General features: G+C 37.9%; 1 protein-coding gene across 1 annotated transcript; it reads left to right on the top strand.

The window, feature by feature from the left end:
• The first annotated feature begins 18 nt into the window (after nt 1-18).
• On the top strand, nt 19-10,405 carry LOC118775700 (mesothelin-like protein). The gene is made up of 17 exons (XM_036526045.1): nt 19-227; nt 677-847; nt 2,500-2,649; nt 3,508-3,557; nt 3,654-3,783; nt 3,923-4,005; nt 5,179-5,308; nt 5,469-5,659; nt 6,398-6,488; nt 6,589-6,712; nt 7,023-7,210; nt 7,540-7,695; nt 7,891-8,027; nt 8,204-8,337; nt 8,515-8,609; nt 8,826-9,090; nt 9,689-10,405. The coding sequence occupies exons 1-17, from the start codon at nt 189-191 to the stop codon at nt 9,775-9,777; spliced, it is 2,223 nt and encodes a 740-aa protein (XP_036381938.1). The 5' UTR covers nt 19-188; the 3' UTR covers nt 9,778-10,405.
• The last annotated feature ends 14,746 nt before the right edge of the window (nt 10,406-25,151 follow it).

Raw genomic sequence — 25,151 nt, 5'->3', positions numbered from 1 at the left:
ATTATTTCTTGTAGGTACCTGCAGCGCTGGCTGGGAATATCAAAAGCATTGATGCAAATGCAATTACAGCCCTGGGCAGCGAAAGCACTGGACTGACAACCGGACAGATTACATCAACCTCATCATCTGTCATTGTGTCATCTCTTCAAACTCTGAGCACAGTCACAGGCTGGAACCAGGGACAGGCAATGGCAATTGTACAAGTACTAATGAAGGGCAACTTTCAGGTAATTGTCATGCCATGGTTTTGTAATCCTATTTTCACTTTGACAATGAACCTCAATAATCTTTAATAAAATATGAAAGAATATTACAGTTATAGTTCTGCACTCTGAAGAGCTCAATAAACCCTGAATTGACATTTCAGGAGTTATGTGAGGGCAAAAATATTAATTTACTATTATGTTGTCTGTTGTGGAGTTTGCTCAGTTACTTTGCTATGATGGTGTTACTTTTGAGTCAAAAGTCAAGAGAGCCATAGAGGGTATTTAGGCATATATAATCCAATCAAAACTATGTACTTTAGGATTGGGATATAAGGAGACAACTGAGGGTGCACTGAGGTACGTCTAGGGGTACACCCCTAATCACCCCCATAGCCCCGTGCCTGCTCCTAATAGATCTCCATTACATTTGCATACTTAATTCTTTATTTTTTCTTTTCTTTTGTCAACAGATTGACAGTGGTGAGAAGCTACAACAGCTTGGCTCTCTAGTGGCTGGTGTTTCCGCAAGTACAATCACAAACATTGACGCCTCTCAACTATTACAAACATCTAAGAATCAAGTTTTCATAACCAACATCATGACTGCCCCACAAATTATACAGCAGACGTTTGTTAACCAGGTATGCGTATGTTGCGCTACATTCAAACAATCGGTTTTGTATATTACAAGAACTACATGGAATTGTGTAATCCTCCATCTGATATGCATTTTAAAATTCTCGACTGTGTTTTAGGAAGTTTATATGAGCTCATCAGCTTTAAAACTTTATTGAGACTTATGTCCCTCAATCAAAATATGAGACTTATTCCATAAGGAACAGCTTGTAATGGTAGATCAAAAATTCTATTCCATGTTAAATGTAACATGGTTTGTTCCATATTTGTGCAGATGTGACTAATGTTTATTTTATATGGATACATTACTTAATCAATCAACTATTCTAGTTTCTCAGCAGTATGGTAGATAGCTAGCTAACTAGCTACACCCACTAACACATAACAAGTTAGCTAATTCAGAAATTGAAATGTCCCAGTTCTTTGAAATATAGACTGCATGAGTTTGCACACTGCTTAAACTAAATGCAATTTAAAAATTAAAGTAGCTAATAAACAGAGAATCTGAAGTCTCAGTCCTGATTCTCATGCTGGTATTTGCAAAGGTGATTACATTCACATCTACCTTGAAAAAATGAAGAACAAATGTTTATAGATCAAAATACTAGATGAGTTTATCTCCCATTTTGTACGAAAACTGTAAATTGATGTTGGTGAGTTTCTGTTTGCTGCATGCAGGAGCAGTAATAGAATTGGTATTAGCACCTGCTAAGGAGATCCACTGATACTGCCCATGAGCCAGGGGAAAGCTATCTCTTTTTTCTCAATATGAATATAAAAATTCCTTGGAACTAAAAAATAACACTATGAAGCTTTTAGTAAAGTTTTCCTTTTAATGTTTTTGTTTCAGAATATGTTAGTTATGATTTCTGGTTTCTGCTTCTAGGAAACTGTTGGTTTCGGTGTTCATTTCCATTCCGTGATTCAGTTTTATTCCCTAATTCTGTGTGCCTCATAGACCTCAGTGACTGCTTGATGTGTTGTACAATCACTGTCATACTGAAAAACAACAGCTTGACTACATTGCTAGCTAGCTCTTCTTGGAAAGCTATACAGTATAGAGTAGCTTACTAATGAGCTACATTTGTGATTCCCAACAAAAGTGTCTGGAGCTCCATAAACAATTCTGTTATCTCCCTTCTGCATTTTTCTCTTAATATTTTTTATTTCTCCTTTTCATTATCCTTGTTTTATTTGGAATGCTGAATGCTTTTCCCCAATTTTCTCACCCAATTGTATTCTGTATATGTATTTCCTGCAGCTGTGACACCCACTGTGAATCAGGCAGATGAGACCATAACATGCTCTCCTTCGAGATGTGCTGTCTCATACAACTACCCTAACTTACCAGCAGAGGTCACTATTTAGCTATGAACAAGCTCAGGCCAGCATACACTCTTCTATATCCCCAGCAGGACCAGCCAATTTATTCTGCAGCTATGGGCTCCCGGTCATCATTGGCTGATGACACAGCTGGGATTGAACCCAGGCCATAGTGCTCAACATACTCGGGAGCTTCTCAGGAGCCCAGGAGATAGTTTTCACTATATTGATATCTTTTCACCATCTTGATGTTGGACCAACCTAAAATAATTCTCTGTTATTATTAATGTTAATATTGTGGCTGTCCAAATCATTTCTTCTCTCTTATTTATAGATTATCACTGTTAACAGTCAGCCAGTGACTCTACTGGAAAATGTCCCTGATACTTTGGCAACAGGAATTCCAAGGACATATCTGTCTGGATTTTCTCAAGAAACTGTTGTGGTGGAGAAAATTAACAGAAAAAGTTGGAAATACGAACAGGTAACGTACCACTTTATCACTTTTCCATCTGTCCGAAACTCCCCTTGAACTTTTCAAAAAACATAATTTTTCCTGGAGCATAGTTTTCTAGTTAGCTATGGTAATTTAGTCAGTATACAGTCTTCCAGTTAGTGTTATTGCATGAACATTGTTAATTACCTGTCAGTGTTCATAAGCCGATCCCTTTTCAAAATCTCTTATAGTTTACCATTAATTGAGATAGACCCTAAACTGGCTTTCTGCCAGCTCTTAGCTGACAAACACAAGTGCAAAAATGGCTAATTCACTATTCAGAATATTCCTCCCAAATATTTTACTGCATGCTGAATAATCATAGCCATGCCCCAAATCATCTGGCCACCACCCACCACCCTCTTATACTAGGGCTGTGAACCAGTTGACCCATTCTCCTGTGTAGTCCCCTTCAAAATGAACATTTTCTCACATCACTAACTGGGCTGCTTGAACTGGCAGTTAGTAAAAGGAAACTGGAAGGCATTTAAACTTTTAAGGTTTAAAGGTTTGAAATAACCTGCTAGTTTGCTAGTTTGCAGAAATAAGTAGTGGGGCATCAGATGTTCCCTATTTACACACAGACATCGGAGATAAAACAAAATTATCTGATCACAATATATTCACAGGCGAAACTAAAAGGGACATAGAACATAGAGGACATAGAAACTGTCTAGGACATAGAAACTGTTGAAAGTACAGAGAGGGAACAAGACAAGTATTTATTTAATATCATGGAGATGCTGAGACGTGGAGATTTGGGTTTTTGTAAAAATATGTAAAAACATTGTCACTCTTAGTGTCCGTTCACTTCCTACATTGTGACTGCTGATTTTCCATCTACAGGCTGTTCTGTTCTTTGATACAGTGGCAAATGGTTTCAGTGACCCAAATGTGTAAGTGTTAATATTGCACTTTTATCACCTTTTTCCTTACTGTGATAAATCATGCAACAAAATGCAATTTGTAAAAACTGATTAATTCTATTCTAGAATTTCATCTTCTGTGTTGCAAGGATTTACATGCACTCGCGTGCAGACTTTCGCAAAAGTGAAAGTCAAAAATCTCATCAAAGCTTGTAGGCGAGGGGGAGTAAACAAGGTGGTTCTACGGGAATCCCAGGTAAGTATGACAGTAAATTAATGTGTCTGTTGACACATTAACTGTGGATTCTAAAATATTTTGTACAAAATATATCTTTGGAAACAATCATGTAAACAAACTATGGCAAGAATAAACTTTGTTTTTTTCTGTTTTATAGTTAACCTGCATGTACAATTACATCAAAGATGATGACCCAGGAAGCTTCCTGGAATATCCACCTGACATGCTACTATATTATGAGTAAGTTTGAAAGTCTTCTCATTGATGATGAATATTGTATCAGTGAATTCATGATCTAGTGATTAGCTCTCAAAGTCTCATCAAACAGACCCTGCAGAAGTGGGGTACATATTAGTAGAGAATATGATTTGGACCCCCATATATTATCAGCAGAACTCCAAGAATGTTATGACTAGGTAGCAAGTATGTTCGGCAGAGTAGTATATTGGTAAGAGACAGGGCACGTAACCAAAAGGTTGCTGGTTGATTCCCCACTGGGACACTGCTGCTGTACCTTTGGGAAAGGCCCTTAACCCAGAATTGCCTCTGTTAAAATCTAGCTGTACAAATGGATAACATGTACAAATTGTAACATGTGTAAGTTGCTCTGAATAAGAGTGTCTGCTAAATGACATTAATGCAATGTAATATTCATGTCAGGTCCAGTCACTGCTTTATGGGGGGGGGGGGGGGGGGGGGGCATTTAAATCCTTGTTTAATTTGAGCAGACACAGTGGAGCACATTTCTTTACCATAGGTATCACTCAATACTTTGCATTCCAATTGACAATCAGTTTACCATTTGCTGTATCTCAACCAATGAAAATCATGCTAGCAATGTGTTGATACACGTTATTCTGAATTAAATGGCTGTCCATAATTGATTATGGCTAATATGCATCCAGAAATGGCTAGTAAAATCTTAAGAAAAACACACAATATTCTTGAAGTTTGCTCACATAAGCATTAATAAATTAAGCAAAAGCTGTGGGTTTGGGAATAACCCTCATGCAGCAAACCCACATTGATCAGTCAACCAGCAATGCATCCATATTTTCACAGGTGAGGGCACAGAAAAGGGGCTTCTGGGGTCTGGGATTTTTTAATGCACTTTAGAAAACCATGTCAGGGTACAGGGTAAACACTGCCAATTTCTCAAACTTTCAAAAATGATTCAAGATTAAACAAGGATTTAAAATACTGTTTATGTTCTTTCTGGTGTGACTAAATACATCAGATTTAATTCTTTCTCCGCAATAAGCATCAGCACATGTATTTCTTTAATACACATTGCCTTTTTGTTTTTAATGTATAAATAGGACATTTGTGATTCTGTAACTAGTTTGAGTTTCATAAAGGATTTTATTGTTGCTGTTAGACATCTGAAGTGATATTTGATATCTCTTACCCCAGTTACGAGAAGGTACCTCAAGGAAGCTGCAGGGGGTACTTCACAGAAATTGGAGCTGCCAATTTTGACGTTCTGTCAGAGTCATTGATAGACAAAAAAATCACTTTGCTGGACAATGCCAAAAACTGCCTTGTGAGTAATATGGATTAACTTGCAATTACATCATGTTCAATGCTTACAGTTGTTTTAGACACAATTCTGATTCAGCTTCACTGTTAAATCATTGCAATCAACTGTTAAATTTAGTATACTAATAATTTTTTAAATAAATTAATAACATTCTTTATTCCAGGGTATAACAGGAACAACCATCAGCGGAGGAAACATAGAGGTGCTGGGCAACATGTGCTGCACATTGGATGGGTCCTATATTAACAACTCTGATAGTCTGATCCTGGAGAAACTGAAGAACTGCAACGATCTCTCTGACACACAGATAAAATCTATAGAGTATGTTCTGCTTGCTGGAAACACTAAATATGGGTAAGTGAATATGGACTATATAAACATTTGCAACATGAGGCAAGTACTTCTGCTAAGAAAAGGTATAACTTGGTTTTCCAACGATCATTCACAATTACAGTTTGTTAATGTTGTGTGTTCCTCACCACACAGGGTTAATTGATAAAGTGTGTTCAGAAATGTTTTTGTACATAAACAAATGGTGGCATCACTGTTGGCTACAGTTATGTGGCTGTTGCTGACCTTTAGTGAATCACCTTTGAATATAAATCAAAGTATGTTCAAGCTGATCCATTGAATGCTTTTGAAATTTTGATGCTTTAATACTTCTAAGATTTGTGTATGTAAAAACTCAAAGGCTACTGGAGTGTCCAGACTTGATACAGTTTATAGAGTATTTAGAATATAGTATAGAGTATAGAGTATTTATTTTTAGAATAGCTCAATACAATAGGGAAAAGGAAAAAAAATGAACTGCGGTACTTCAGAGAAGAAATGAGCAAGATCACATAAACCATAAATATGATGAAATGTGGGTATGAAAAAACTATTATAGTGTACTTTCATTCTATGTACCTTTTCTGTTTTCAATAACTTACAAATACTACCTGATTCCTACATGTGTTTACTTTTTAAAGAGTAAACAAGTCCCTGGCACCAGGACTCCCTGGCAGAAGAGATATTATATCTCAATGGGACCTTCCTGGTTAAATAAAGGATAAATAAAAACAAACAGAGCTCTTTTATTGTTTTCTTCAGACAACCTTCAACATGGAACTCACAAACCCTGGAAAAGCTGGACTCTCTTCCATTGTACATGACGAGTACATTCTGGAGTAAATTCAGCTCTGTGAGTTCAAATTTAATTTTCTGGCAGTAAAATTAAAATTTTTGTTGCCTGTTCTTCACATATACTCAACGTGGTTTTATTTCTTTATGTCTTTTCCCAGAGAGAGATAAAAAAATTCCTCAAATCTTTCTTGAAAGCACGGCGAAAAGACAGAACTGAAAGGAGAAAACTTAAAAAACTTTTCAATGCATTAACCAGGTCTTCGAGATCAAAACGTGCAGCAGGTTGGTAGTAGTAGCAGTAGGCAGTAGTTTGTGGTGAATCATTTTGTATAATTGTCATTCAAGGGTTTTAGTTTTTTGTAATCCTGGGCCTATGATTCTAAACAATGTTGTTATTAACATACATCTTTTCTGGTTATCCTGGGCCTGTGATCATAACCATTCATTTTTATGTTTACAGTAAAAATAATTCTGTTTGCTTAAAGTTTTAAATATTTGTAAATGATGTGGTGTTGATACTTACAATCATAAGAAATCATAAGTCTTGTTATCCGTAAGTAGCCTTGCTTATCACTTGTGTTTGTCTCTTAAGTGAGTGAGTGCACTGTCGGCATGATTACACAAGTCACTATAAGTGACGATGCATTCCCGTTTGGATACGATTTCTCGACGTTCAACATTTGTTTGACTGCTACAACTGTGAAGGACAATCTGGCAGCCCTTACTGGAAAGGTTTATGATGATCCTTTTCAAAGGGTCATTTTGGACAAATTGAATCAGGTGATGTCATAAATGTCATGTTGTCTTTACCATATCCCATAGATACAATAAATGTAATATTTCAATATTGTTCATTTACTAGTTTTGAAGTCAGTTATAAATAAAGGCTTCTGGCATTGAGTTTGATTGTTCACCATTTTTTCCAATTTGTCAAACACTGAGTTGCTAAAAGATGATAGGATTCGCAAAGTAGCAAATATGTAAGGATGTCAATGTGCACTAATAACACAATAATAATAATAATAATAATAATAATAATCTGACTGATATCCTGACACTGCTATCCACCTGAAACTCTGTCTTTACATCCCCTTGTTCATGTTGCTCAGGCATACCCCACAGGTATTCCAGATGAGCAGGTTCAAGTGCTTGGGTCAGTTTCTCGTGTAGCTTTAGCAGATGACATTAGCAAGTGGAATGTCACCAAGATTGACACTCTTGCCGCATTGATGAACCCAGATGATGGACAGTGGGAACCAGATAAGGTAGCAGTTTCTGCTTTCTTTTTTTCCTCTATGGTCTTCTTCCAAAGCATATCTTCCATCATTAGAGTGGTAATTATAAAAAACTATTACAAAAAACAACAGGAAGTTTGCTTTACTTGTGAAAACATTAAGATATTATCTGGTTTAATTCAGTCCAAGGCATTCATCAGCTCATTTTTTCAATTTGTGCTACAGAGCAGGGCCATCATCACAAAATACTTAAACACTGCGGGAAACACTCTGGGCACTGCTGAACTGAATTCAATAGGAGGGCCAAACCTGTGCTCACTTGACGCCAGTGTGCTGAAGGGCATAAACCCAGACAGCCTAAGGTAAATGGTACAATGTGCCTTACTGAAATGTCAGAAACATCATTAAAAACATTTAGCATTCATACATTTTTGCAGTAACTGTAGTTATTCAACAATACATGAAACGAGTTTATAATTTGAGCCTTGATACAAACTTTGCTATTTCTTTTTGTTGTTTCTTAATCCTAATCGAACAGAAATGCAAATCCATTGACTATTTCAAATTGCACCACTGAGAAGAAAAAAGAGCTATTCAGTGTTGCCAACAACGCCTTCTCAAACCGAAATGCCATCTCAGTGACAGTCTACCAACTCATGCAACCTTATCTGGGTGAGAGAATCAAAAACAATGTTTGATTGTTCTGAGTATAATTATTTCTGTTATGTGTACATTTATGAGACATTGCTAAACTCTTACTATGTTTTACTCGATGTAATATATATTTATGCAGGCATTTTCCTGATGTTGTGCTTATTGCTACTGTTTCCATTTATTGCAACAATGTAGATGGCGCTCCATTGGACTACATAGTAAGCCTATCCACATCAAATGTTAGCATGGATATGTTAACATTTACTAGCCTGGATGAAAATGTCATCATGGTAAGCACAGGCATGGCAGTATGTGTCTCCTGCATGTGTCTCCTGTGCATGTGTCTCCTGTGGCAAACTGACAAGAACAGTGCTTATGGTCTTTTTCTGCTGCCACAGAACTGGAACAACTTATTCCCAATTTTTCCAATTTAACCTTTACTCTACCTGTTGTTTTGTTTGTGTTTTCAAGTATTAAGCTAATTATATTTTCCTTAAACTTTGCAGGCTCTAACAGTGAATCATGTAAAAGGGCTCTTGGGTAGAAATTTACCTGATTTGAAGACCTATGAGAACCAGACAGTAGTAGCAAACTGGATTTCAGGCCAATTCAGATCAGACCTGAATACTCTTGGTTTGAATCTTGTTGGGGGAAAACCTGACACTGTTCCAACAGGAGTGGGTGTAATCAATACCACAGCAACAGCAACAGTAACAACAGGATCATCAACAACAGTAGTAACAGGGACAACAAATTCAACAACAGCATCAGGTAATGTGTCACCAATAAATTCATATTCATGTTAGTAAGGGAAGTCTTTTTTATGGTATTTTGCCAATGGCTCCAGGCAGTCATGGTGTAAATATTAGCCCTTATAATGTTAGTTGCTATTCATAAATTAATCAGGATTTCAGTGTGCCATTTGTAGATAAAATATACTATATATTTCTACCAAAAAATTAACTAACACTTCAGCAGCAGTTTAGCAACAAAAAAATCAGTGGAGACTATATTATTGTGTGCCACGCTAGAGTTCAGTTTTGTCCACCAGATTCTTTTGACTGATCATGGCTATTTTTAAATGATATTCAAATTGTTATTGCATATGCAACTATTAATCATGCCTCTCTTACATTTTGTTCTTAAAAATGATATTCTTTTGAAGACGATATTTGCATCGCAGCTATATAGTATCATCATGTTTCGATGTACAATTCTAAGTGTAATACTGTATATAAAGGAAAGCTAACTGAAGAGTCACTATATTTTGATGCTGTGTGAGAGAATAGGCAATCACATTTACATTTATCTTTATTATCACTATCATTAAAGGCAGAGTGACTTACTAACTGTTTTTCCCTTCTTTTAGGTCACGGTGGAGAAAGCACAAAATCAACTCATGTTCTGCATGGCCTTTTACTCGCTATGGCCTTGACTGCCTTGCAGATACTGCAGTAACTTATTAATTACAATATTCAATGTTTACTTAATGTTTTACTTTTTTTTTTTGCTATCTTACCACAATGAAATGTCGTAAATATCAATGAAACTAATAATTTATGCTTTAATCATATGCATATGCCATATATGTTAAATGTATTTTCTATTTGAGGGTATTTCTAATTTATCCTCATTTTTTTAATTACAGTTACAATACTTTTCTCAGTTGACTAATACAGTGATGATTGCTATGTTTGCTTATGGTTAACCATTACAGCTTATACCAGATTCTAACATGTTGGGGGGTCTCTTTGTTTCCAGTTTATCTGTATAATAAGTCACATATCACTATGTTGCTCAGGGAACATTAGCACACTTAATATTAGAATTTAAAATAACAATATTAAATTTAGATGTTTTAAATTTTGCCACATTTCCAAGGAGGAACAGTGTTTCAGAGCTCTGTGGCATTAATATTCCTGTAAATTCATAATGTTAAATTACACAGAAGTAATTTGAAAAATCAACCTTAATATACAGATCATGATGCAGAAAATACAGTAGTGCATTTATAACACATCTGTTTGTGCAATAACATGAAATTGTTCATCTTATTAAAAGAACTGTCTTATTAAAAAATAGCCTGTTTAATAAATAAACCTACAAAATCAAGCAACATGCACAATCTCTGATTTATTTACTTTCTGCCTTGGAATAACAAAAAAATCAGTATTGTGCCAGAATTGAATTACAATCTAACATGTTCCTCATTTAATTGAGCAATAATACAAAACAGCAGCTTGTACTTTCATTTCACTTGAACAGAGATGTACAGTACATTCTGGAATACCATTGCCTATTGTCTCTCACTAAACAAAGGATGTAGCAGGAAGTCATAGCTATTACATTAACAGTGACTAACTGCAGTCAAGCTAGGTCTCCCACCTCTCTGCTTGTTCTAGAGTAATCACAGCCTCTGCAACATGACTGCTTTTCACACTGCAAATCCCAAAGTGCACCAGGAGGCAGACACTGAATGGAAAATAGGTACATATCCACCTTAAGTTATCTGAGAAAGTCACAGATGCCCAAGCAAGTCTTAAGGTGCCAATGATGCAACGACCTCACCCCATCCCTGGTAAAACAAACTAAATTTGTTCCATTGCTGTGACCTCCCATCCATCATCCACAGAATGGCAGCAAGTTTCAAACCCTTGTTGTAGGGCTAAAAAAGCGGGGAATTATTAAATGGATTGGAATCCTGTAATATCCATTATCATATCCAAATCATATTAATAACAAAATCAAATATTAGTATTTTTCATTGTGATCTGCATGTTTTGCAGAGCAATTTGGAATCATTTTTCACAGATTTGAAATCTTTCATTTTTGCAACAAATATGGCCAGGCGCAGTGGCCAACTGGTAAGGCGTCGGTCTCATAAACCCCGTCCGTGCCTTTGGTTGAACATGGCGAGTGAACTTTTTCAGTCTTCAGACCCTATGTTCCATCAAAATCGCAACACTCTGCATCTACTGAGCAATTGACTGTTCTGTCACGACAGGGTCGTTCCTCTCAGGCACGATCTTCTTTCGCAGACTGAAGACCCACCCCTTCAGACTGCATCTCAGTTTTACCTCAGTCCCCGCCCCTTAACACCTGATACCTCTGGTAATTGATGTTCATTTTACGTGTAGTATTGTGAAGTATTTTGGATTTTGTGTTCTAGTGATTGATGTATCGTAGTGTACTTGTCTTTCGTTGCCTAGTCAGGTTGCACTAGTTAACTTGTGGTAGGGCTTGAATGGTGTCATGGCCACTCTCACTGGTGTGTGAGTGTTAGCCTGGTCTGACACTGTTGCTCATTTAACATGAAAGAATACATTTATGTTCTATTGTGCTCAAAATCGCTCTGGACAAGAGCATCTGCTAAATGCATGTAATGTAATGCGATGTAAATAGTAAAGTTCCTTTTAATATTCAAATTTCACGTAAACATATCTCAGTGTAGTAGGGACATTGGTAATATTTATTTAATGTATCTTTTTTCCACCTGTACCCAGCATTAGTGCTGTGACATAAATGCAACAATAATCCACTAATATGCTCCTGTGAAACTACAAGGGCAATGGTTTGACAAAAAATAAGCCATGATAAAAAAAAAATATGTTGCCATGATGATGTTGCCATGGCTTTGGCTTTCATATTCAACAATAATTATAATTACTCTATAATTCATATTCAACCTACAAAAAATAAATGGTCAGTTTTCCATTTGATTTTCACAATACAAGACCAAAAACATTTCACCATACACCACAGAAAAAAAACACAACACCTGGTGGATAGGCATAGTACTCCATGAAATTCATTTGTGAAAAGTGTGGTAGCAAAACACCCTCTAGTGGTTGATAGGGTATGTTTGTCCAGTTGTAGACAATGTTATAGCATGGTACCAACGCTCATTGCTAGCACTGTGGTACATGAGACTTGTATGATCACTGTACAGTGGTTATTTCTATTTAAAGCTGTTTGGGGGTGCACAACTCCTTCCAGCAGAGATCATCCATCTAGTCAGAAACACAGAATCTACTTAGACAAGAAAATTGGGATAATATCTAGTTTAACAAATAGTGAATAATTTTTTCAGAGGAATTAACTTCCAATTATGTGTTCAAAATCCATGTACACTGTGTACACTTGGGCTTGTTTTGGTCATAGAGGACCACTTTATCTCTAAACTCTCATTTTACCAGCATTTGAATGTGTAGTGTATGTAAAAAATTGTCTAGTATTTGAGAAACAGTTGGCAACAGTTAAGCCACACCCATCCCTCAATAGGTGCTTAACACACTATCAGGCACTTGGAGACTTGCAATGTGAAGAACAGTTGCAGCTGGTGTGTGGGTGTTGTGGAGAATTGCACACAATACACCCCAGCACTCATACCTGAGTAGAGTAGTCTACGTTATATTATATCTTTGGCATTTAGAAGATGCTCTTGTCCAGAATAACTTACATAAGTTACAATTTTTACATGTTATCCATTTATACAGGCGGACATTTACTAAGGCAATTCTGGGTTAAGTACCTTCCTCAAGGGTACAACAGCAGTGCCCCACAGGTGAATCAAACCAGCAACCTTTCGGTTACAAGTCCTGCTCCTTACCACTACCACTATGCTACACTATCGACCATGCTTTTGGTCTTGTTTGAGATGATAGTATCCAATTAGCAATTACTAAAGGGTTGTGGTTGTAAACATAAGGGAAGAGAAATATGAAAAAACTTAGAGAAAGGATAAACAGCTCCATTCATTTGTTTCCATTCAATGTCTGTTTAATTAATTGTTTAATTAAAGCAATGATACGATTTACCAAGCAATCACTTTGGTGTAGTATGTGTAAATCAGCTTCAACTTGAAAAACATTATACAATATCTCTTAAAATCTGACTGAGAAATATTTAAGCTCTCCCTCTCTGCTTAAGGAGACAGACAGCAGATTTATAAATTCTGATGCTGTTTCTGGATATTCCAGTACTTAGGATCATGCTGATTCAAACCAGAACACAACTGGAACATTGTTTAAATTGTTGTATTTTAACTTGTTCATGAATTCAGACTGCCCGCTGTTCAAGGACTTACTCCACACTGTTACTCTAACGTCTACTACAAATGCACAGTAAAAACTTAGATTGCCAGTTTAATACAATAATTTTGGATTTAATTTAGGGCAAAGCTACTGCACAAGATTACATTTAGTTTCAAGATAGCTGCCTAAGTAAGTGGAATGCTGGAATTGCCTACATGTTATAAACCAACAAACATTTCACTGTAATTATATATTTTTGTTGCCATAGCAGCAGCTAACAGCAAAAAGAAAACATTGTGAATGAGATTTTCCAAGTGTAAAATAAAATTAAACAAATTCAGTCAATGGATCTTGTGACCCGACTATTTCCAAGGAATGCTTCAACAATTTCAAACAATTTGCCCCTGTGTACAGAGGATTCCCCAATATAAAGACATGAGGCTAATACAAAAACACGTAACAAAACACATAGTTAGAGGCGTTTGTACACCCCAAGTACAGTTTTGCAACTTGGACAGGTGTGAGTGGCATCCCTCAGACGGTCGACACAAAATGGAATGAGGCAGCAACCTAGTACACACCTGCATTATAGGGAAAGAAATTGGTTTCATGTATAGACTATCCAAAAGAGTCATATTCATCCTCAATGTATAACATTCTTACTGTTATTATGCTTGGGCTATTCATAAATGGGCCAGCAATTTCCCTCAGGAATATATTTGTAGTTCATTTTGTTGATGAATTTTCTTGAGCACAATGTATTTATAAAATTCACACAGTATAACATCAGAAAAATGACACATCTTTTACATTTCATGAAAAAATGAAGGCAAAAAAATCTCTCTATTGCTTACCCACAAAAAAAAAGCCCTCCACAGAAAAGATAGGTCAGCAAGCCCGAGGAGAATTCCACCTTGGTGACAACTGTCTGATGACAATTAGGACAGGTGACTTGAACCGGACTGTCAGAAAAAGGCCCAATGGAGGCTAATGAATAGAGATATAACAGTTTACTCCACAATTTTTTAAACAACACAGCACTGCTATGGTAATATTATAGACTTCAAATCATACCCAGATGTATAATATAAGTCAAACAAATATGTTAAGGTCAACATACCAACAGGAACCTGGGGATATACTGATGAATTTGCCATTTCTCCCTCAATAAAAAGAGCACATATATTTTTATGGAAAATAAATGCACTTTCATATAACAGAAAGAAATACTGAATATTTTCCCAATAAGCAGGCACAACCTAGCAATACAAAGATCCAGCTGAATACAATACAACAGCATGGTATCTGTTTTTGAAATACTGTAAACACAGAAATGTACATGTTTAACTTGTCAGGATATGTAACAAAATTATTGATGGATCATCGAACACTTGGGAACATAAACACACCGAAAAACAGAAACTACAGACAAACAGGTTTTACTCACAGTTAGTGTGTGGCTCTCTCTTCTCAGTGACAAGAGAAACCCACAGCATAGGACAGATAAATGAGCCTGCCCCCTTATTTAGGCTGTAAAAGGAAGACCACACCCATTGGAAACTGACCCATCCCCCTGACTAAAAACACTAGTTATTTTTCCAAAAGCTTTTCTTCTCCAATGCACATACAAATCCCAAAACATGAAAACTTAAGCTATTTGCAATCAGCAAAAAGATCAAGGCACAGCTACCATTCAACCTAAATAAAACCAAACTATCATTTGGGACTGAAAAACATGCTTAGCTGTGCTTATTCATGCAACACATCTGCAGGCTCTTCCACTGCCATTACAATAACACCAATATAAACAATAAAAGAAGCTGAAAACAAAGCCGGAGAGGATCAAATATCCTGAATAGACTTTGATTAGCTTAGGGCAGCTATTATCAATGTTGTAACAATCTGTGATTAACTTTCAAAAAGTTAAATTAGTGAGAGTTACATTCCAATTTGTCCAGCAGTCTAGAGCTTGATGTTACACTCGCTATATAACATTAGTATTAACCATCAATATGGGTTCATTTCAATGTTTTGTATGGGCCATTGTTCTTAACATATCACCATGAATTGTAAGAACACACACACAGTCAAAGGATAAAATCACTCTTCAGCCCTTCCTCAAAAGTTTCCTAAATTGGTACTAAAACTTGCTATGGGCAGCTATGATATAATTCCCTGCAAGCCTGCCAAGTTTAATCAGAATCAAACTACCAGTTTGGGTGCCATGGGTGCTTCTGAAAAGTGCCAAAATGTATAAATACTGAAATTGGAAAGAAACTTCAACGGGGGAAAGCTTTGAAGAGAAATGGGGAATAACACAATAATTTAAAACTTTTAATCATATATACACAGTAACTGAAATAACCTATTTTCATCATATATATTTAAACATTTATAGAGAGCAAGATTTTTAGAAATGTTCCATCTAAATGCCCAAAGCCTTATTATTTGAGCTTTTAAATAAAATCAGGAATGGCAGCCATACCATGTGACATGTCTCCATTTTTATTACGAGAAACAACTATGAATGGCCCTCTACAATGAGTGTTGTGAAACATATAATACTGCAACATGTAAAAGTGTAAATGGATTACCCACTGATTTGATTCTTACTTCAGCAAATTTCATTTGATAACCTTTATAGACGAATGGCCAAGGAAAAAAATTGTGAGAGCACCATGTGAACTCATAAACTACTGTAGATCTAAAAATAGCCTAATCACAAAAATTGTAAATTCCATGCACTGATAAGCTAGTGGTAGGTATGTTTGTATTATTGTTATTAGTACCAGTAGTATTAAACAGCTTCCTTTAATGACTACACAGAGAACAGTCCAAAGAGTAATTTAGTGAAAGCCCCACATCAATAAATTCAAAAGTAACCATTCTTATGTCATGAATGACAATACTCCTGGTGACATCCCTGCTTAATACAAAGATTATTTTTATTATTATATATTAGAATGATACTGTGATTTATCGCTTGAAAAAGTTCCATAAATAAAGGTCTTTGTGAAAGGCTTCTACAATTGGTTGATAACTTCTGTTTTGTTCATGGCACAAATTCTATTTTAACATGGGCGGGAGGACAGCTGTTTTTTTAATTGTGAATATCAATGGGTATGCTACCAAAACCTAGGTTTTGCAGTCAAAGGTTTTGTCCATTTTTCTCCAATAATCAGCAAACTTTTGACAATTACATCATGGGCTGTGAAGGAGAAATAAATTAAGACCTCATTTACTGATTGTGATGAATGTATACAATATAACCTCAAATAAATTACCAAAGTTCTCCATTTTAATATAATAATTGCTGGTTGGAGGGTAAATAAAAGGGCATGCATAGAGACAGAAATGCTTCAGCATGGTGTTTTCAGATCATCTCAATTGTCATTTTAAAAAGCTGAATTATGGATATGACTTATGTATTCTGATTCATCAAATGTACCACATTACACTGTTGGGAAAGCAAAAGATGGACAAGGCTAGTAACATTTTTTTCAAAAAACATCAATGGAAAATTCAAAATGGCGTCCAAAAGACAAAAATGTTGCAATTCATGAACAGAGTTCTGTGACACTTTTCTCACATTTTTCACAAGAAGCTCTCTTGACAGCATCAGAACAAGTTGTTTTAACTTTTCCTTTGATTTCTAAAATGAAAAAGGTACATTTCAAAACTATAAATGATATATACCCTTGTAAGGAGATGTTAAGAGCCAGTTTTAACATAGAATCTAATCATTGTAGATATTGTGTTAATGATATCGACACATAAGAGCATTTGATTTTTGTATGTGCACCAGTTAATCTATTTTGGGATGAGGTGCTTAAGTGGTTGAGAGAAAACAAAGGGGGGGATTCCAAATTTGCAATACTGCGAAACAAAATCTGGGTTTCTATTGATGGATAAAAACTTATCAAAAATGTGGATGGATAAAACCAATATTATTATAATGGCTAAATATTACTACTACATTTACATTGAATGTTAACGTAGATTTTGTGAAACTACCCCTCATTTTTACTGCCTTCAAGAATGACATATTGTCACATTTTCAGTCCTTGGTGAAAGTTACAACTAAATATGCAATCTTTGTGAAGAAATGGTTGTATATGTGGAAAATTGGCCCCTTGTGATTTATTTTTATTCATTTCATTTATTTTAGCTTTCATTTATTGTATATGTATGTATATATTTTGTTTGTTGTTTTTTGTTACTAGTGTAAGTGTTTACAGGTTTACTCAATGCTGCTCAGAATGCAGAAGAAGGTTGTGTTTGTTTAGAAGAATTAATAAAGGAAAAAAAAGACTGGAGTACAGAACAATAGTTTACATCAGAATATACTGTGACATCACAATAGACACTATCCCAAAGCTCCTCAAAATTGTATAAATCAAGACAAATGACTCAGTGAAGAATATTGAAAACTTGTGAGCCTTGTCATCTTTAGCATTCTGAATAACACTTAGATATGGATAACCAAACCAAGTCCAATGCGGATATTCACACCAAAGTCCGAAAGGATTACAATGCATTGAACAGTTGCGTGGAGTATGTGTCTACTGTTGTACTGTGCTGGGGAAAGAAGCACTCCGAAGAACAGAAAAAGACACTGAAACACTTTCTCTTGCTCTGTAAGAAGGGAGAGGTCCCACAGTATGTAACTGTGGCGGCCATGAAGGCCTGGATTATCTCCCAAGCGAGAAACATCTTCAGAGAGAGATTCCAGAGAGAAGACTCTGTGGAAGATGACCTCATTAACATGACCTGGGAGGTGAACATGAGGCTGAAGCTGCAGGACATGGAGAGGGAGGCCTGCAGGGAGCTGGGGCTGACGGCCAGCAGCCTGACCTCGCTGACCAGAGAGGACTCACGGCTGGCAGCTCTCTCTGACCCACGATCCTCAGTGCTGGCAGAAGCTGCAATTCCTGGAATTTTTGCCAGCTACCACTTTGATGCTGACTTCGTCGTGCGGACGGCCATCAAGGAGATCGTGGGTGACCTGCTGCATCTGCCTGCACCTCGTCCACCCTGCCTGTCTGAGGTGGTGGTGGATGTGGTCGCCAGCCTGCTCCAGGCCATAACGAGTGAGCACAGCAGCGTGTCAGCATCCAGCAGGCAGCTGAGCGTGGTGGCGGTGGGCACGGCGATGAGCGTGCTGCAGGACGTCTCTGCCTCCCTGATGACCCCAGTGCAGCTGCAGTACTCTGCTTCCACCAGGGCCGAGGTGGTGGCCAAGCTGCACGAGGAGCTGCTGGGAAAGATGGGCTCCAGTGAAGCTCTGAAGAGAGCCTTGAAGCAGAACGACACTGGCCTGACCAGCGCCATCATCATAGCAGTGAAGAAGCTGTGTGAACTGCTGGATGCTGCCGAACCGGTCTCTGATGTTCCGGAATGGGCGACATCCATTGAGGACACTCCAGACCGTGCGATGGATGTCCTGGATGCAGTCCTTGATGTTCGGGAACCTGGGCTGGATGTTGACAATTCCATCCAGGATGTTCCAGAAAGCAGCACTGATGCTCCCAAACCTGCACTGGATGTTGTGCAGCAAGTCCTCTACACTGAGGATTCTGTCCAAGACGATTCGGAACCCCGGCTGCATGTGCAGGACTCCACCCTGGATGAACAGGATACTGGGCTTGATGTTCCGGAACCAGTGCAGGAAGAAGTGGAACCAGTCCTACATGATCTGAAAACAGAAGAACTTGTTCTACATGTTTTTGACACTCTCCAGGATGTTCTGGACTCTCTCCTGGATATTCAGAAAGCAGTGAGACCCAGTGATGCTGTTCCAAAAACAGTTATGGATAATATGGAGTCTGAGAAACTCTCAGCAGACAGAACAGAGGGAGACGAGGAGCAGGCGGAGGTTGTCTCTCAGAAAGTGAAGAAACCCAAGAAGGGGATCCGCCGCTTCTTGAGCCGCATGTGGAAAGCAGTGAAACGCACTGTCCTCTGCTGCTGCAGCTGCAATACTGCAGATGACGATTAAGGCTGTGTTCACATGTAGCATCTTTTTTTGATGAAAAACGCTAGCCAGAGCATTTTTTTCAGGTAGAAAAAACGCTTGCAGAGTTTGTTTCAAAAAGCAGTTGAGAGTGTCTTTTGTTCCCATAACAACAGCTACTGCAACATTTTCGCGATACAAAATGGCGAGGAGACAACTGGTTCTCGCTCTGGCTTTTGAAGCTGAAAGGGAGGAGGATGTCAGTTTTCCCTGACATTTGTGGGTGCATGACATTGTACGGGAGAGGGCGCAGTATAGTGTTTAACATAATTTAGTGCATGAGCTCCGTTTGGACAATATGCAGTTCATTGCATACTTCAGACTGAGCAAGAGTCAGTTTGAAGACCTGCTTCAAAATATTGGACCCACAATCAGAAGAATGCAGACCACATTTAGGGAGACCATCAGCCCGGACAAACGACTTTGCATCTGTTTAAGGTGAGTCGTTAGAAGACCCCTCCTGATATGGATAGGCAACGTTAACATAGTGACGAGCTAACTAGCTAACATTAGCATAACATAACAAAAAGGAAATGTGCTGGAAATAGCTAGCTAGCTAGCATAGTTAACATAAGACAATGTAACGTTACCGAAGTGACTCCAAGTAACTGTTTTCAGTTTTTGCATGTTTATGTTTATGTATTTAGCAGACAATTTCTATCCAAAACAACTTACAAAACACTTCTTTCTCTCAGGCCAACCTCCTCCCCTCTCTCTCCTCTCCATATTGTTACTCTCTGCAGGTCACAGGGGGTCCAGACACCTACACGCACATGCTGCACTGGAACATCCACCAAGTGCTCCAAGCCCGTCCTCGGGTTCTTACCCCCCATGCTATTCTACAACTGTTGTCATTGCAATAAATCAGTATTTATCTCAAAATGGTTGAAGGTGTGATCAGTTCCTATGAACAATGCTTTAAGACAGCAATTTGCTAGATGTTTACAAACTAATCTCTTCCCTACCTTGAAGAATAAAATGAATCACACAACTGAGATAATATGAACACAGTTTAAGTAGTTCATTGATAACAAATAAGTATCAAATAATAATATTATAATAAGTAAAAAAAAAAAACTGATAAGAATATGTGTTGGCATGCAGATGTCTACTCTCCAAATTCAAAGAATAAACATTGCTTTCTGAGCCTTGCCATGGCCTGCTTGTGAGGTTCAAGCCTTCGTAATATGGGTGCAAAGCTTAACATGAAGTGCTCATGTTCATCCATATCGGTGTTCAGGGCCTGAAGTACTTGTTGCTGGTATGGTGTTAGAGCTGGTGGTGGTGTCTCTTTTTTTCTCCCCCGTGGTGTAGGTGCGGGGGGAGGATTTCCTACAGGCGGCCTAACAGGAGTAGATGCCAGGGGTGGTGGTGGTGGGTAACCAGTCAATCCAGGTTTTGGTGGACAGCTTATCACTGAATCTTCCATCAGAGTCTGTGCAAGGAGGAAAACACTCCATAAACAACAGCTCTTCAGCTGACGTCTTAGATCTACTTGCTCATGCTAGAAGTAAAAGTCTCAACAGACTTAGTAATCCTTGTACAGCAGTATAGGCTGCCACAGATCTGACCGGACAGCTCTTTATCTTTTACCACAATTCACATGATAACATTAGTCTATCATTCATATCTTATTATGCTATGTTACCTCACTCTCTGTATCCTCACACACTGTATTAAGCAACATGTCTGGACTGTCAAAATTTGTGGCTGTTGGCCGATCCTGCACATGGGGATCCAAGAAAGACAGGATCCCCATGTATTTCGATGGCCGTTTCAGGCCTCCCTCAGAACCACTTCTTCTGTCTTCCTCCTCTCTCCTTTCCCTCTTATATTCTTCCGGCAGATATTTCCATTTTTGAGGACAAACATCGCCTGCGTGACATAACATGTTAATTACGTGAGGCTTTGGTACTTTCTTCTGTGGCAAGTCACCATTTGAGTAGATAACGTACATTGTTAGAGATCTAGCTGGCTATACATTGTTGCAGAGCTAACGTTAGCTAACAGGCTAGTTTTGCTAACGACAAGCAGTGAACATAAACACTTAGGACTCCTAGGAGCCATCCAAACAGCCTCTTTATGATGAATGTTATGATACAGTTAAACTGTTGTACAGTTCACTGTGCTCAGAAACTAGCACACTTCTCCACCGCTACCTTTTCCATTTTTGGTGGTTGTTAGGAGAAACGACAGGTCTCACTATTCCGCTTGTGATTGGTCAGCTGTCAAAAAAGCGCTTGACGTAGGGCATTTTTTTTCCGAGAACTTGAACTTTTTCAACTGAAAAAAACACCCTGAGCTGCAGAAAAAAACTCCAGCGACAGTGTTAAAAAACGCCTAGGACGTTTTTTGAAAACACTGTCTACTCCATAGGATTACTATATAAAACAGACGCTGACAGCTTCAAAAAAGACGCTACGTGTGAACACAGCCTAAGGGGTAATCACCGGCAGGGCCAGCCCAAGCCTTTATGGGGCCCTAAGCAAAATTTGATTTGGGGGCCCCCAAATACTATTGACTATTTTCAATACTTGATCATTCGCACGACTGTAACCTAACGTTAGTCTGACTGACTGTGTTTGCATGATGGGCCGTAGCCAGGGCAAATTTTTAACTTAGGTCCAGAAGTATAAGTAAAGCAGGTTTATTTTATAGCTGTACATTTGTACTTTTTCCCAGGAAAATTTGTAATTCTAATAGGCTATTGTGTACCAAAAATGTAGGCTAAACAAACATCCCTTCTTTCTTACCATCAACTCACTTTTAAGGCATTTTGAACCATTCCTGTAAAATCAGTAAGCCAGTCCCTTCTTGTGAGCAAAGATGTTCCTGTTATGGACATGGATGGGTTTAAAAAGACAGTGGCCCGAGGTGACCGACGTTAGCTAGCCAATCCTAGCTAGCTAACCTTGAGTACTGTAAGTTAGTTGATATAGCAACATACAGTACATCTGTTGGACCACTGTGCACAGGTAACGTTAATTTTCAAAGCTGTCGAATTATGAGGCTATAAGATGAAATCACATTGACAAGAAGCAGAGTACCAGCCAGTGCTGCCCTTGTGACTACTGATGAGGTTGTTATAGTTTGGTTAACATTACAAGCTAGCTAGCTGTTTCAGAGACGTGTGACAGTTGCCTCACAGTTGCTTGGCAACAGAGCTACGTGCTGCCTGCTACCACTCTCTCTCCCACTCTTTCCTCAGCAAACACAGTTTTTCTAAATCTTTTAGGCAGGCTTTTCCTCAATCATTTTTGTCAGATTAGTAAACCATACAATGCAGTATTATATTTAGCGTTTGATAACAGTGAACGTTAGCTAGCAAGTCTAGCTACCTAGCTAGCTAACAGATTACATTAGGTAACACTAGCAAATTAGCTAGCTAGCTCGATAACGTTTAGCTGATACAAAATTATACAAAATGTCATTTGGAAGCGCAGCCTGTCCCACAGGTGGTGAACGGACCGGTTCAACAGGTATGTGAACATGGTAAATAGGTAACGTTAATATTTCTAGGGTGGCTATATTTTGGTTTTCACAAAAGAGGACACTAATTAGTAGACACTAAAATGTTACTCACTGCTGGTAGGCTCTCGTTGTTCTTATCTCTCCGACTATCAGATGCGACAGAAACACGGTCGCTTATCACTGAGGAATAACTTCTAAATGGCTGAAATAAGTCTTACTTGGCGGATCGATACGACCATAGGGCCTACAGAGAATTCGCTCAGATTTGTTGACTGTTCTGCCTAGGCTATGCGCGTCGGCAGGGGGGATGTATAACGATGTCAAAACACTTTCGTTCACAAAATAAAATCATGTTCATTCACACACACACATATAATGCAAAACGTCAGCCTGAGAGGGGAAAAAATGACCGAGGTCCAGACCTCGGCGACCTCATAGCTGGCTATGGGGGTGCTTGCATCAAAATGCAGTTGACGTCCGTTACAGTGCGCATGCGCATGAACGTACCGCCAGCTCTGACATTTCAAGCTCTCTCGTAGGACATTTCAAGCGCTCTTGGGGGCCCTCTGGTGGCCCTAAGCAGGCGCTTAGTTCGCTTATGCGTCGGGCCGGCCCTGATCAACGGGTACGTCTGAACTTTCTCCCATCATTAAGGATTTGTCGGTTTCTTGAAACACTGTTAGAAAGGGCGTCAGATGCGTTTGCACCCTCTGGCTGTGGGTGTCGGTGTGTGACCCCTGGAACCTGGCAATCGAGCCCCAGGTTATCAGCATGAAACCCACCTGGACCGAATGCAATCCTGACCAACGGCTGTTGCCAGAGTTGTGGTGCAGAATCAGATGATCTACATTGTTCATATTATTATTATTATTATTATTACTATTATCATTGTTTAATAAAATTGATGGAAACACTGAAGTGGTTCAGATGTTTTTGGTTAACACTGAGATCTTGATTATATGAAAAATGTGTTGGTTTAAATATGAGTAATAATACAAACACTTGACTGGGGGGAAAAAACATCAAATTTTATAGGAATGAGAAAATTCAAATAAACATCAAGATGGGGCCATATCATATGATCATTGTTTCTAAAACACAACTGTCCCAATTTGTCATGTATATTACTGTAGCCTTTTGAGTTTTTAGGCATTTGACCCTTGACAAAATCAGCAGGTTTCCAAAGCCTTTGGTGATTGCCCCCCTAAACATTTTGAACCCAAAATGTGTTCAAGATGCTTTTCTATGCAAAGCTTGAGTTAAAGATACAAATAACAAATATCCACGAAAGAACACAAATTAAAACACACTGAAAACAGTATAGCAGATACCTGATAAAACAACAGATGACGTTTTACTATGAACAATATGAACATAATGACTTGCATACAATATGTCAGAATGAAACCATCACTACAATGTTCTCGAATAATACATTTTTGGGACATATATATGCCAATAGATCAAGTAATTTCTGAGATATGGTTGACTGAAGCCATTTTTACTGTTTTCTTCCTATCCAGTTGTCCTTAAAGTAAGACACTGTTTAACTTAAAAGATGCAAATCTTTGAGTTGAATTAAAGCTAGTGTTAGGATTAGTCATCATCACCTTATAATCTGCATTACTGCCCTTGTTCCCAACAGACAATACTACAGCATCTCACAGAGAGTGCACAGATGTATGAGTCATATGTAATAACATTACAGAATATTTACTTGTCAGGTGAAAATGAAAACAAAGCATGAGTTGGTTTGACACAAGCTTCACAGTTACCATTAAAATATCCAACACTGTATATTATGTATGAATAAATTACATTAATCATCACATTAAAACTATGCATTACAATGTACAGAAGAACATACACATACAGAAACCGACAGCGTACAGAATGCTCACAAATGACAAAGCATTTTATCCATCACAAGAAAGGACAGAAAAGTGTAATGTGTCATTTTTTTCTGCTCCTTACACAACATTATGAATTCTGCCATGGTTAAAAGGAGCAAAAATGCAGGCAAAAGGTAGCAATTACTCAATATTTTGGGCTTGTGTATTATGTATTTACATTATAATTGCATATTTTTCATAAAGAAACAATTAGCCCTTTACATACCACCAACAAATAAAAAGTAAAATCTGAACATAACACACACAAAAAACTCAGCCCTGAATTCATTTACATTAACAAACAAAACATGATATACAAAGTATTATCTATACAATTCAAGCTATTACTCAAGCATGTCTGTAATAAGCCAAAACAAAACAGGGCATACTTTCAACATGATAATGAAAAGAACTGCACTTCAT

Source organism: Megalops cyprinoides, chromosome 1 (assembly GCF_013368585.1).
Source record: "Megalops cyprinoides isolate fMegCyp1 chromosome 1, fMegCyp1.pri, whole genome shotgun sequence".
In the NCBI taxonomy this organism is placed as follows: domain Eukaryota; kingdom Metazoa; phylum Chordata; class Actinopteri; order Elopiformes; family Megalopidae; genus Megalops; species Megalops cyprinoides.
Note: the sequence above shows the minus strand (reverse complement) of the source record. Positions and strands in the feature narration are given on the sequence as shown.